The 15,872-nt window shown below is 31.7% G+C and overlaps 1 protein-coding gene across 1 annotated transcript in view; it reads right to left on the bottom strand.

Annotated features, from left to right (window-relative positions):
* Positions 1-15,872, bottom strand: part of LOC143063960 (eIF5-mimic protein 2-like) — a 46,959-nt gene that overhangs the window by 5,037 nt on the left and 26,050 nt on the right. Inside the window, exons 6-13 of the mRNA XM_076236425.1 lie at positions 12,134-12,199; positions 11,291-11,426; positions 10,778-10,887; positions 8,864-8,950; positions 6,237-6,320; positions 5,628-5,693; positions 4,072-4,291; positions 1,870-1,992 (exon numbers count right to left, since the gene is read on the bottom strand). Of these exons, the coding sequence (XP_076092540.1) occupies positions 1,870-1,992; positions 4,072-4,291; positions 5,628-5,693; positions 6,237-6,320; positions 8,864-8,950; positions 10,778-10,887; positions 11,291-11,426; positions 12,134-12,199 (892 nt within the window). The remainder of the gene's footprint in view (positions 1-1,869; positions 1,993-4,071; positions 4,292-5,627; positions 5,694-6,236; positions 6,321-8,863; positions 8,951-10,777; positions 10,888-11,290; positions 11,427-12,133; positions 12,200-15,872) is intronic.

Here is a 15,872-nt window from a genome sequence, read left to right as displayed (position 1 = left end):
AGCTTCATCAGCAACATTTTATATTGGCAAATTTCCAATGAAGTTATTTACATAAAGTTATTGGCAAATAAAAATAGAAAATGACATCATAGTCATGTCTGGCAAATTTCCAACATATATTATCAACTACTATTCTATACAAAGAAAGATAACTCCAATTGAAAATTAATTGCTATTGCACAATATTGTGCAATTAGATATTTCTTGCTATTGTGCAATACTGTGCAATTGAAAATTTCTTGCTATTGCACAATACTTGATATGGAATCCTGATTTGGATCAACTTGAAAACTGGGCCCATAATCAAAAATCAAAGTACATATTTAGATAAAGCATATCAAATAAGCCCAAGAATTTAATTTTTGTTAAAATCAAACTTAGTTTAATTTTGGACCCTTTGGACCTTAATGTAGACCAATTTGAAAACTGGACCAAAAATTAAGAATCTACATACACAGTTAGATTTGGCATATCAAAGAACCCATTTATTCAATTTTTGATGAAATCAAACAAAGTTTAATTTTGGACCCCCATTTGGACCAACTTGAAAACTAGGCCAATAATTAAAAATCTAAGTACATTTTTAAATTCAGCATATCAAAGAACCCCAAGGATTCAATTTTTGTTAAAATCAAACTAAGTTTAATTTTGGACCCTTTGGACCTTAATGTAGACCAATTTGAAAACGGGACCAAAAATTAAGAATCTACATACATAGTTAGATTCGGCATATCAAAGAACCCCAATTATTCAATTTTTGATGAAATCACACAGAGTTCAATTTTGGACCCTTTGGGCCCCTTATTCCTAAACTGTTAGGACCAAAACTCCCAAAATCAAACCCAACCTTCCTTTTATGGTCATAAACCTTGTGTTTAAATTTCATAGATTTCTATTTACTTATACTAAAGTTATGGTGCAAAAACCAAAAATAATGCTTATTTGGGCCCCTTTTTGGCCCCTAATTCATAAACTGTTGTGACCTCAACTCCAAAAATCAATCCCAACCTTCCTTTTGTGGTCATAAACCTTGTGCTAAAATTTCATAGATTTCTATTTACTTATACTAAAGTTATTGTGCGAAAACCAAGAATAATGCTTATTTGGGCCCTTTTTTGGCCCTTAATTCCTAAACTGTTGGAACCAAAACCCCCAAAATCAATCCCAACCTTCCTTTTGTGGTCATAAACCTTGTGTCAAAATTTCATAGATTTCTATTAACTTAAACTAAAGTTATAGTGCGAAAACCAAGAAAATGCTTATTTGGGCCCTTTTTGGCCCCTAATTCCTAAAATATTGGGACCAAAACTCCCAAAATCAATACCAACCTTCCTTTTGTGGTCATAAACCTTGTGTTAAAATTTCATAGATTTCCATTCACTTTTACTAAAGTTAGAGTGCGAAAACTAAAAGTATTCGGACGCCGGACGACGACGACGACGACGACGACGACGACGACGACGACGACGACGACGACGACGCAGACGCCAACGTGATAGCAATATACGACGAAAAATTTTTCAAATTTTGCGGTCGTATAAAAACAAATAGTTGTAATTTCAAAAGGAGTTCTTGGAAACAATATCAAAGGTTACAAATCTAGAAAAAAAACATTAATTACATCTATGTCAAATTCTAATATACTTTTTTCCAGTTAACAATACATGTTTCATTGATGAAGGTCGTTCAATGATCCTTTTTTTGTTATTTTTGTGTCATTTGGTCTCTTGTGGAGAGTTGTCTCATTGGCAATCATACCACATCTTCTTTTTTATGTTTGACCTTTTTATATATGAAGTGGTTTAAATTATGACAGAGAAATCCAAAGATCTTTCCCTGTACCCTTAGCATTTCTTTCTGTTAGTTTACCTTCCTCAGCCTGTTCCAACCATTCTATGAACTTCTTCATCTGTTCCAAGAATGTACTTTTCCCTTTGGTAGAGTGTCCTTCTTTGTACCATTTCAATATGGCATCCTCTGATAGAACATCACCTATAAGAAATATCATTTATTAAATACAATATTTTATTTTAATAATTTGTTCTTATAGCACATTTATAACAACCTGTAATTTATACTTATTGTATACAAAATTTTACATTTTTTATGTATTCTAATAAAAAAATTATTAGTCTGTAAATTTGACTACAGTTAATTGGTAATTTTATTTAAATCACACCGATCAATACTGAATAATGTGTAAACAAGCTATAACAACTTATATCATATCCTGTTTACTCAACAGTATGTTACAGAAACTTGTCAGCATTTCACAAAAGAATTTGAGCCAGCAGTACTTTTTTTTATCATCATATTTTTAGTCTCTTTTGCTTTTTAAAAACATTAAACAATCAAGCTAACCATAGGGAAGAAGGCCAAGTAAATTGGTCACAATAAAAGGATTATTTTATATGTGTCTGTTAACAGACAATACATCCACATAAGTGAGTATATTAACAAGAGTGCACACGCTGAAATGTCTCGCCTTCTATACTAATCATTGATATTATGTTGATAGTCCTAAGTATAAAGCTAAGCTTTATTACAACTGTCACATAAACTTAACATTAACCAAGATAACTAAACAAAGACCAATGAACCTTGAAAAAGAGGTCCAGGTCAGATGAACCATGCCAGGCAGACAGGTACAGCTAACAATGCTTCTATACAACATATATAGTTGACACATTACTTATAGTTTAAGAAAAATAGACCAAAACACAAAAACTTAACACTGTGCAATGAAACGTGAAAATGAGGTCACGGTTAAATAAAACCTGCTCGACTGACATAAAGATCATAAAATATTTCCATACAACAAATATAGTTGACCTATGGCATATAGCATTAGATAAAAAGACCAAAACTCAAAAACTTAACTTTGACCACTGAACCATGAAAATGAGGTCAAGGTCACATGACATCTGCCCGCTAGACATGTACACTTAACAATCATTCCATACAACAAATATAGTAGATCTATTGCATATGGTATGAGAAAAACAGACCAAAACACAAAAATTTAACTATAACCACTGAACCATGAAAATGAGGTCAAGGTCAGATGACACCTGCCAGTTGGACATGTACACCTTACAGTCCTTCCATACACCGAATATACTAACCCTATTGCTTATAGTATCTGAGATATGGACTTGACCACCAAAACTTAACCTTGTTCACTGATCCATGAAATTAGGTCGAGGTCAAGTGAAAACTGTCTGACAGACACGAGGACCTTGCAAGGTACGCACATATCAAATATAGTTATCCTATTACTTATAATAAGAGAGAATTCAACATTACAAAAAATTTGAACTTTTTTTTCAAGTGGTCACTGAACCATGAAAATGAGGTCAAGGACATTGGACATGTGACTGATGGAAACTTCGTAACATGAAGCATCTATATACAAAGTATGAAGCATCCAGGTCTTCCACCTTCTAAAATATAAAACTTTTAAGAAGTGAGCTAACGCTGCCGCCGTAGCCGCCGCCGGATCACTATCCCTATGTCGAGCTTTCTGCAACAAAAGTTGCAGGATCGACAAAAACATTGCTCTGTTGGTTTTTTGCTAAACAAATCTTTCTAAATTTTAAAGTCTTGACATTGATTTGACAAACTAAATCATTTATTGCTCAAATTATTTCGTTTAAAACCAATCAAATTTCAAAAACATAAAAGAATGGTTTTACATGTCAGATGCAGTTATATTTAATTGACCTGACTGCAAATTCACCTTTGTTAGTAACTGTTATGATAGGTGTTTTTATTAGAGTATGTATGAATTGAAGTAATTACTCTCGTCACATTTTTTGCTAAAAAAATGCCATTATAAGGCATTATATAGTCTAGCCAAATAAGATTGCATTTACCTCAAATTTTAATCCTAAAACAAAGCAATTGGTAGAAAACAAATTCATTGGTAAAAATCAAAGTCATTGGTAGAAAACAAAGTCATTGGTAGAAAACAAAGTCATTGGTAGAGAAAGCACTGTCCTTTACATGTTAACCAACAACATTTGATTAATAGTATTAAACAGTAAAACAAACTCTATATTTTAAACTTACTTTTATACAACATGACAATGATTTTCTGAAATGATTTCATGAAGTTGACATTGCCATAACAATAATCCTGTATTTTGACCATTAAAGTCAATTCTGCTTTGCCACTTTTTGCCACTGTGGCCAACAAAGGGCAGTAAATCTTGATGTGCTTCATAGCCTGGTCTGCCACCAGTTCTTCTTTCTTGTTCCACTCAACTGCAGCCATAATTGTGTTCCAAACCTTTAAATATGTATACATGAAACTATAAATTTCTCATATATATCATAAGTGTTAAACTTGGTTTTGAATGCATGTTACAAAAAATTTCCAATATCTGCTGATAAAATACATATATCATGTATTTAACTTGGTTTTGTTAGACATAATGCCTCTAGTAATTAACTTGTGATGTATAATATTCTCAAAATTTTCAAGATCAAGGCAAAGTATAACCCAGAAAATTCATGGAATTGTGTGAAATGAACATAAACCAGGTGCTCCGCAGGGTGCAGCTTTATACGACCGCAGAAGTTGAACCCTGAACAGTTGGGGCAAGTATGGACAAAACATTCAAGCGTGATACAGCTCTGAATTTGGATTGTGATCAAATTTTTGACATTACATGGGTTTTTTTTTACACAAAACAAATGTCAAGATTTTACAAATCAATTAAAGATTTCTTCTTCAAACTTATTTAAATCTAAAATTAAATAGTTGACACAGCATAGGTTTCTGACACAGAATGAATGTGGTCTTATGAACTTAAAAAAATTTTTTTGCCTTTGAGCAATTCACTATGCTGTTGAATATTAATCCTCTAAAAAAAATGTTTGAAGAAATTTTCTTTTTATTTATGAAATCTGAAATGAGAAAAATTTAACCCCCCCCCTCCCCCCCCCCAATGTTTTTTTCACATCCCCGTTTCCCTTTTTCCAAAACTGATATCAATTCAAATTTCTAATGGAGTTTGCAACAATAACTATAGTCCGTTTGACTTCTATAAATCTTCAAAAAATAATTCTTAAAATTTCATTTTTAAAGATAAATATTTTTTTTCTTCATGTATGTTAATGTATGATATATACGAACTCTGACTATGCATATCATAATTTTAAACCTATAATCAAAAAAGTTACTCATTAGGTCTCTATTTTACTTCAATTTATTTTAATATAAAATACTCAATGGAGTACGTATGAGTAGTGTAACAGCCTTCCATTCAAAACAAAAACATTAGACATGTGCTCTAAACCTGTTTTATTGTACCATGTGACTTTACTCATTTAAATAACTCTGGTCATGTGATTACTGAGCTTTCTGTATTCAATGAGAAATACAAAAGCATGCACACATGACCAGAGTTATTTAAATGAGTAAAGTCACATGGTACAATGGTTTTCACGATATTAGTTAACTACTTGATTTCCTCCTGTGTTCTATGGCAGCCATGTGGGATGATAAATAGAAATCATGTGATGTGTGGTTTTATTGGTTCAGAGTTCTACAAAAAAGGCTCCCAGCAGAAAAGTTTTTTTTTAGCATCTATTTTGTCACAATAATAAGTTAATATATTTACCATTGTAGTGATTTCACTATCATTCAAACTATTGTCCCTTATCTGTTCCTGTATAAACCGTAACATCTGAAATAAGATAACAACAATATGCAATAATGACTCGTTCCTGATAAGGCCCATCCAGACAGAAAACGATGCATCAAGGAGGCACGTACACACCTTAATGATAACCCTGTTTATGGGGGAGGGGTTTTTGGTACCAGTTGCCTTAAAATCCTTACCCTTCCTATAGTTTATTTTGGATTAGCTTGAAGTGCAACAAGAAATTCCTACAGTGTACCATGAAGGATGAAATAGAGGGGCTGTGCCTCAACCCATTAAATTTATAATGACCATTGTTCATATCTTTCCACATTATTTAGTAATGAGAGTCAACATCTTCCTAGGTTTATATCTTTAATAATAAGGATGACTGATACCTGAAATGTATATATACACAGTACATTAGTAAATGATTAGTTATTTAGTTCATGGTTCTTTGGTTTATTATAATTCAAATAAATTATGGTGTTTAATACAAATTTAATGTTCATATAAAAACAAAATTTTAAAAAAAATATTAAGCCAGAAAAAAAATGTCTTAATTCAGTATATTGTTAAAAATCTTACTTCTTCTACACTTTCTTCATCTTTAATCATTTCTCCCAACTGTTTTTGTACATTTTTTCTTATCCCAGATGTAGAAATAGCTTTCTGTAATATAAGGCATAAAGCAATTAAGATATAAATTGTGAATCCTAAAATTAAGTATACATTTTTCATTTAAATATTTGCAAAAATTTTATAAAACTGTACTGAGATAAGCCTACACATTCATTCAGTGTTCTCCCCAGGCCGATTTAGCGCTATACTTTTCAGCCCTATGAAAATTTCCCGCTGTTCTATTGCACTGACCCCAGCACGTTGCTTTATTTTTTTCTTAATTTTTTCAAATTTCCCGCTTATTTTTCACTTCGGATCACATGATCGACTGGTTTACTATTTCTGAATGAATTATTTCCTCCGTTGTATTAAGTAACTCCGTGGGACCAGTCTAATAAATTTTACAAAATGGTGACTTTGAAAGATCAAAATAAACAAAGATTCAGGGGTGTGGAAATGCTATGCCCGACTCGTACATTTGAACAACCGGACAAGTAATTATTTTTGTCTTGGTTGCCCGTGGACAAGTTAAAAAAATATACAAGACAAAGTTCAAATCCAACAAAAACATAAAATTAATTTCAAACGTATAAAGATGTTTAATTTATGTAAAATAAACCAATGTTCATGACGATAAATATTACATGATACCGGAAATAGATCGATTACCAAAATAAATAAAAATAAGTATGCGAACCCGAGTCGCGTAACATTGCATTGGCTTTGTTCATAGACGCGGGATCGTCGATTAAGTTTCATCCATCATGTCCATCATTTACTGGAAGTGTCATTTCTTTAAATTTTGTATCGAGATTCAGATTGACAAATACTTAATAAAAAGCTGGGCAAGCAAGGCAAAAAGAATCATGAGTCGAGTAGAAAACCTTAAATGCAAACGGAGGACACAGAGTATTTAAAAAAAAAAACGGAAGTGAGAATTTCAGACATCGTAAATATCAGATTGCCCCTGGATAACTATAGATTGAAATTCGGAAATAAATTAAGTTTTTGTCTTATTTATAGATGAAAGGTCAACATAATATGTTGTCAAACTGGTAAATAGAAGGGACGCTTTAATTGCACATCAAGACAATAATAAATAATCAAGCAAAAAACAAGTGTCAGTTGAGAGAAACACCACAAAATCAATAGTTAATCTATTATTTAGTTTACATTTCTTCAATCACTGTCCTCAAATTAAGTATGATTATTATGTACCTACTGGCTACAATTTTTATTCCAAAACTGCTGCAAAATTGTCCTTTACATGTCATTTCATTGGTTGGTTTGCTGTTAGGTTTCTGTCCCATTGATGTTAACCAATTTCCTACTTTTCTTAATTTTTGACACATATAAACAAATGGATTTCATTTGTTTGTGATGCACAATAGTGCTAAGTAAGAATCATATATTAGCTAACAAGAAATACTTCAACATTTATTGGGATCATCAGGGCAAGTAAATTTTTTTCCGGACAAGTTAAATTTTTAGTTTCACTTGCCCAGGGACAAGTGCTCACAAAAAATATTTCCACACCCCTGAAAGATTTAACATTGACATCTATTATTTTTAATTGATAGAATATATAGAGGCATATATGAATGAAATGAGATGAAATAAATTGACCGCATTTCCTGACGACACTCACAAACTTGTTTTATGAACTTTGTGAACAACGATTATTTTAAAAACAATCAAACAATTTGCTTTGCCAAGCTTACTATCAATACGAACCCCGAAAATGAGCAAATTTTTTTAAGTATTAATTATCACCTTTTCGAAGTAATAATTGTTTAGTCAGCAATTCTACGGTAATGAATTTTACCATTTGAGAGGATATGATTAGAAAAACAAACCCTAAGCTGATACGACTTGAGAAATTCACTTTCTCGATGTCCAGCTTGGTATAAGCCATTTGAATAATGTAAAACGTTAAGTTCAGAAAAATGAGAAATCATTATACTAAAAAATGTCAATTCCTGTCAAACGTCGTAAGGTTAACAGTACACTGCTACAGTGGGTTACAAAACCAAACACAGAAGCTGACAATGACTTTATTGTTGGTCCTACATGTTCTGCAACCTCACCTGTTAGTGATAAGAAATCTTCACATAGGCAGTCTGGTATATACCGATCATGGAAAAAGACTTCTCCTTGGGTTTTATACACAGATAATATGAGGATTATATGAATTAACAATGGAGAAAAAAGACATTCTATATCCAGACAATAACATTAGCAAACAATAGGGTAACTTCCATGAGCATGATGAAGACATCATTACAAGAGAAAACATCAATAGCATAATATAAGAAAAACATATAACAAATCAATTACAAACAAACTGGGCGCCGCACAGCGCTATCCAAAATCTGGGGAGAACAATCATATGTTCACGTCTGCAAAATGGTAGATTTAACATTGTTGTGCTGGTGTTGAAAAAAAATATATATGTAGATTTATAAATGTAAATATGGTCCCTTTCTTTTAAAAGAACAACAAAACATTGCCTTCTCTAACATTTTATAAAAAAAAACAGCAAGGACAATATTCACTAGTATTAATGCAATAACCCTATAATTCAATATGTGTACCTGCATATCAGCAATAGGTGACAATTCAGCCTTCTCAAAATGAACAACAAAATTCTCCAAACTTCTCTTGTTCAAGGGAAACAACTCCTGAAATATACCATTAATAAGAAAATAAGAATAGGATAACATATATGCTACAAAAAATAAATATACAAGCACCTTGGCTTCATTAGGCAATTGTGATCTTTATGGATTTATGATAAAAGAAACATTTTGTTGTGTAAATCGAACTAACTGTGGTAATGATAGACCCTACAAATACCAGAAAGACTAACATATTTATATAAATTAAGAATGTGTTCATTGAACACATTTGATGCCCCGCTTACATATAACATTACAAAGGGACGTAACTCAAGAAAGAGAGAAATGACATTACCCAAATTTGCAAGTGATCTGAGTTTTGTTATAATAAACATTAGTTAAAATTTTATTGACTTGAACTTAAATTTAACAGAAATGAAAAATTTTTGCATTTTTTTCCCAAAATGAGCACAACTTATTGCCCTCTCTGCTACAGTGGGTGCCTTACTAGGATATTTTATTGATCTTTCAGAGATCAAGTGCTTATATTTCAATAATAACAAGAATGCGTCTTTCGTACATGGATACCCAATCCGCATTATCATGTTCTGTGTTCAGTGGACCATGAAAATGGGGTAAAATCTCTAATTAGGTCTTTCCACTTTTCATGGAAAGCATGGAAAGACCTTTTGTTTTTCTTCTGATTATTTTTTTTTCTTCTGCCGTCTGTGATGCTTTTTTTGTCTTACAATATAAAGAATGGATTTTTGGCCAATGATGTTGTACAGTAATGGGGGTTTCAATACTCACCCTGTCTGACCGAACACTTATTCTTATAGGAGTTATCCCCATGCGTCCCCTTTTTCTTGTTATCGCTATATCTCTAAAACGGTAAAAGATTTAAACAAACTGTTTTCACCAAATTGTTCATCTACTCTTAAGAATGATTTGGTTAATTTTGACTGGAGTGATTGGAAGACATCTTATGAGAGTTATTTCCCTTTAAAAATTTAAGATAGGCGATATGTTGGATCAATTCATACATTATAAGTAGGAGAGGTCTACAGTCTTTTGATATGAAGTCCTTGGTCATTTTGAAGGAAATTGAGGTCAAGGTGAAAGGTCAAGGTCATGTTATAAATTTTAAATTTTGCTTGTTATCGATATTTAAAAGAAACTGTTACAGTAAATGATATAATGTGTTTGCCAAATAACTGTTTACAATAAGGCGCAACTTCAACCTATTTCAGTTGAAGAGTTTTGGTTAACCCTTATAGTTTTCTCCCCTTATGTATTTGAAATCAGTATTTCTTCACAACCATACGAGTGATTGACCTGGGGTCTTTTGATTTGAGATCACTGACCTATGACCTCAAAATTGAGGTCAAGGTCAAAGGTCAATTTGATGTTCTAGATTTTGACCGTTGCTAAAAATTCTTTCTAGTTCATTATAAAACAATTAAGTCTACTGCATAAACTTATTAATCTTATTTTTTTTTTATATCAGTTTGATTTACCACATTACTACAACACGGAGTGAAACTTTCTAACATCGTTTCTTAATTTTCATTCTTATTATCGAGGTGGAAAGACCTTCAATTGTTCTCTGAAGAATTGGCTTTTAATTTGGCATTAAAATTAGAAAGATCATATCATAAGGAACATGTGTACTAAGTTTCAAGTTGATTGGACTTCAAGTTCATCCAAAACTACCTCGACCAAAAATTTAAATCTGAAGCAGGACAGACGGACGAACGGATGCACGGAAAAACGAATGAAGGATCAACAGACCAGAAAACATAATGCCCATAAATGGGGCATAATAAATCATCAACCCAACTTTTTATAAATTAATCTTTTAAAAGAAATGTTTCTCATCTGCTAACGTACCAACAGCCTTGTATCTAACTGAGCTTTTTTCAATGCTCCATTGATTGATAGAATGTCTCTTTCTTCAAGCCAAACTCGGAACATCATGGTGGCAAAATCCAGTGATAAACCTGGAAAGATGTAAAATATATATACAACAAATTGACCAGTTTTGGAAAAGCATTACGGTAGACAACAAACTTTGTAGATCTGTTAACCAAAATCCTCCAAAATATATATAAAAAGGCATATTAGAACTGGGGCAATGAATGAACTCAACAGTAGAATATTTTCCTGATATACAAATGTCTTAACAGAGGAGTATGTCTTCATGACCAGAAAGAACTGTGTATAAAAATTGTGCCGACAGATTTAATTTTCTTCATGCATCAATTAGAATTATATGGTCATCTACTCTTATAATAATGGAAAAGTAGCATTAATAATTCATATAAAGCTTAATCCAAAGCTCAAATAACAGAAATCTTTGACGGGAAGAAAACTGGTTTCCTGTCTGTAAAAACAATATCTTACCATCTTTAACCAAATGATCCTCAAACAAATTGGATAAGACTTTTGCTGAGCAGAAACCAGTGGCCAGGAATACTCCTGTAATAATTGCCAATTTTCTCTGGTCCGATTCATGATATCCTTTCAAGAATAATATCAACTGAAAATACATAAAATATACATCTATTAGCAAATATTACAAGCATATTCAGAAGTATGAAATGTTGATGAGAAAAGAAAATACTCTGCTTTTGTACTCAAACCACTTGATGTCAGATATTTATTGTGACAGCTATCACAGGTCAGATATTTAAACTGATAGCTGTGAAGGTGACAGTGTGCAAACGAAATATCACCATCAGTTAATTATTTAGACTAAGTCTTTACACTTTCTCCTAAATGCCATGGTTTTGATAGATAAGCAATCAATAAAATTGAGAATGGAAATGGGGAATGTGTCAGAGACAACAACCCGACCATAGAACAGACAACAGGTCACCAATAGGTCTTCAATACAGAGAGAAACTCCCGCACCCAGAGGCATTCTTCAGCTGGCCCCTAAACAAATATATATACTAGTTCAGTGATAATGGACGTCATACTAAACTCCAAATTATACACAAGAAACTAAAACTAAAAATTATACAAGACTAACAAAGGCCAGAGGCTCATTTTAAAATTCTTTGAATTGACCAAACCAGGGATTGATCCCATGACCTCCTGCACTTGAGACACGTACAAAACAGTAGCAATTTTCATGATTTTTTTTAAAATCAAATAATTTTTTGTTCAATCTTATCAGATATCAGTAGGCAAATGGTTAATAATTATTATAATGTGTTTTACAAACAAAATATATTATTTTACCTTTTTAAATGTTTCTTCAAATGATTTCTCTAAATACTTGTATCTTCTCAGAAGTTTATAGAAAATCTACAATACATCATTAAGTTACATGAATTCCATTTCATTTCAAACATATAAAACAATGATACTATGTCCAATGAAAAATGAGTAAGATACATAATATCTGCCTTATCTGCATGCACAACTAGCAAATAATTTAAACAGAAATGATGATGATGTCATTTGAATATATCTTACTGTGCACTAGATTTTAAATCTAAGGTCACATGATAAATGTTAACAGGAAGACATGTCATTCTATAGATACACATTAGTTTCACTACAACATTCTACAGATACACATTAGTTTCATTACAACATTCTACAGATACACATAAATTTCACTCCAACATTCTACAGATACACATAAGTTTCACTACAACATTCTACAGATACACATAAGTTTCACTCCATCATTCTACAGATACACATAAGTTTCACTACATCATTCTACAGATACACATTAGTTTCATTACAACATTCTACAGATACACATTAGATTCACTACATCATTCTACAGATACACATAAGTTTCACTACATCATTCTACAGATACACATAAGTTTCACTACAACATTCTACAGATACACATTAGTTTCACTACATCATTCTACAGATACACATAAGTTTCACTCCAACATTCTACAGATACACATTAGTTTCACTACAACATTCTACAGATACACATTAGTTTCACTACATCATTCTACAGATACACATTAGTTACACTACAACATTCTACAGATACACATAAGTTTCACTACAACATTCTACAGATACACATAAGTTTCACTACAACATTCTACAGATACACATTAGTTTCACAACAACATTCTACAGATACACATTAGTTTCACTACATCATTCTACAGATACACATTAGTTTCACTACAACATTCTACAGATACACATAAGTTTCACTACAACATTCTACAGATACACATTAGTTTCACTACAACATTCTACAGATACACATAAGTTTCACTACAACATTCTACAGATACACATAAGTTTCACTACAACATTCTACAGATACACATTAGTTTCACTCCATCATTCTACAGATACACATAAGTTTCACTCAAACATTCTACAGATACACATTAGTTTCACTCCATCATTCTACAGATACACATAAGTTTCACTCAAACATTCTACAGATACACATTAGTTTCACTCCATCATTCTACAGATACACATAAGTTTCACTCAAACATTCTACAGATACACATTAGTTTCACTCCATCATTCTACAGATACACATAAGTTTCACTCAAACATTCTACAGATACACATTAGTTTCACTCAAACATTCTACAGATACACATTAGTTTCACTCCATCATTCTACAGATACACATAAGTTTCACTCCATCATTCTACAGATACACATAAGTTTCACTCAAACATTCTACAGATACACATTAGTTTCACAACATTCTACAGATACACATAAGTTTCACTACAACATTCTACAGATACACATAAGTTTCACTACAACATTCTACAGATACACATTAGTTTCATTACAACATTCTACAGATACACATAAGTTTCACTCCATCATTCTACAGATACACATAAGTTTCACTCAAACATTCTACAGATACACATTAGTTTCACAACATTCTACAGATACACATAAGTTTCACTACAACATTCTACAGATACACATAAGTTTCACTACAACATTCTACAGATACACATAAGTTTCACTCCAACATTCTACAGATACACATAAGTTTCACAACAACATTCTACAGATACACATAAGTTTCACTACAACATTCTACAGATACACATTAGTTTCACAACAACATTCTACAGATACACATAAGTTTCACTACAACATTCTACAGATACACATTAGTTTCACTCCAACATTCTACAGATACACATAAGTTTCACTACAACATTCTACAGATACACATTAGTTTCACTCAAACATTCTACAGATACACATTAGTTTCAATACAACATTCTACAGATACACACAAGTTTCACTACAACATTCTACAGATACACATAAGTTTCACTACAACATTCTACATAGTGTTGGATAATCGGTTGAAATCACCAACCGATTATCTATTACAATCGGTTGACAGCAACCAACCGACTATCGGTAATAATCGCATCATAATACCTTGCAATTTTTTAAAATAAAATCATGCATTTAGTCTCATTGTACATGTCTAATGTGTATATTCCATATCATTGCAGAGTTTATATATTCATATTTGATCTTTTGTTTCCTTTTCATATTTCATTTAGCAATTGAAACAATGAATTAATAAGAATCAAGATTCAGATTGAACATATTTTATCCCATAATTACAATATTAACTACCAAAGTGACACTTAATATTTCAAAATTTCAATGGTGTAACTCACATTACAATTTCAATAAAATAGCTGTATAAACATTTGAATGCTTCTAATTAAGAAAAGATATATAAAGGTTTAAACTTTAAGAAATTTAAAATTAACAGAAAAAAATAAAACAATGCATTTGCATTGAAATATATACAGTAAACAAAGGGGATTAAGCCAATGTCTGTAAATTCGCGTAGAATGTTTTTATTCACTTTTGTGATCATTATTTTTCTGTAAATTGTGTCATTCGTGAGTCTGAACTTATAATTGCAAGAATGCGGAATCATTACATAGTTGAACCGTATCCGATTTGTGATTTTTATATTTTTCAACGGCGGACAAATTTCAGAAAATTTACAAAAATAAACGATGTCTGACAAGCAATTTGAAAAGGAATATGATGTTTTTGATGCTACAAATGGATGAAACATTAATAAAAGGCAATTTGCAACACGTTCTAATGAAGCAAAGAAATTATTTTGTCTAAAATCAGAAGGATTTTATGTACGCTCTCAAGTAACAAGTACCGGTATTGAAAGAAAGTATTTCATACAAAGTTATTAATTTTAAATAACATTCCATCAATCTGTATATATTTATAGTCAATGCTTTTGTCACGTTTATAAAGAAGGAAATTGGTTATGTCTTTTAATTATAGGATGTTTGAGACTGTTATTGTCATCGACTGATATTTTTTGTTATTATTTGTTTGACTGCGCATATAAAATGCAAACCACAAACGGACCGGAAGTTGATAAGCTAAAGGTCCGGAAACTTAAACGACAATCGATTGAACAAAATCCCAATCGATTATCGACATCGCTAGGCTCAACCAACTGATTTCCGACTTATTCCGATCATCGGAACAACACTAATTCTACAGATACACATTAGTTTCACTTCAACATTCTACAGATACACATTAGTTTCACTACAACATTCTACAGATACACATTAGTTTCACTACAACATTCTACAGATACACATTAGTTTCACTTCAACATTCTACAGATACACATTAGTTTCACTTCAACATTCTACAGATACACATTAGTTTCACTACAACATTCTACAGATACACATTAGTTTCACTACAACATTCTACAGATACACATTAGTTTCACTACAACATTCTACAGATACACATTAGTTTCACAACAACATTCTACAGATACACATAAGTTTCCCTACAACATTCTACAGATACACATTAGTTTCACTACAACATTCTACAGATACACATTAGTTTCACAACAACAATACACATTAGTTTCACTACATCATTCTACAGATACACATAAGTTTCACTACAACATTCTACAGAT

The sequence above is a fragment of the Mytilus galloprovincialis genome, chromosome 2 (assembly GCF_965363235.1).
Source record: "Mytilus galloprovincialis chromosome 2, xbMytGall1.hap1.1, whole genome shotgun sequence".
Taxonomy (NCBI): domain Eukaryota; kingdom Metazoa; phylum Mollusca; class Bivalvia; order Mytilida; family Mytilidae; genus Mytilus; species Mytilus galloprovincialis.
Note: the sequence above shows the minus strand (reverse complement) of the source record. Positions and strands in the feature narration are given on the sequence as shown.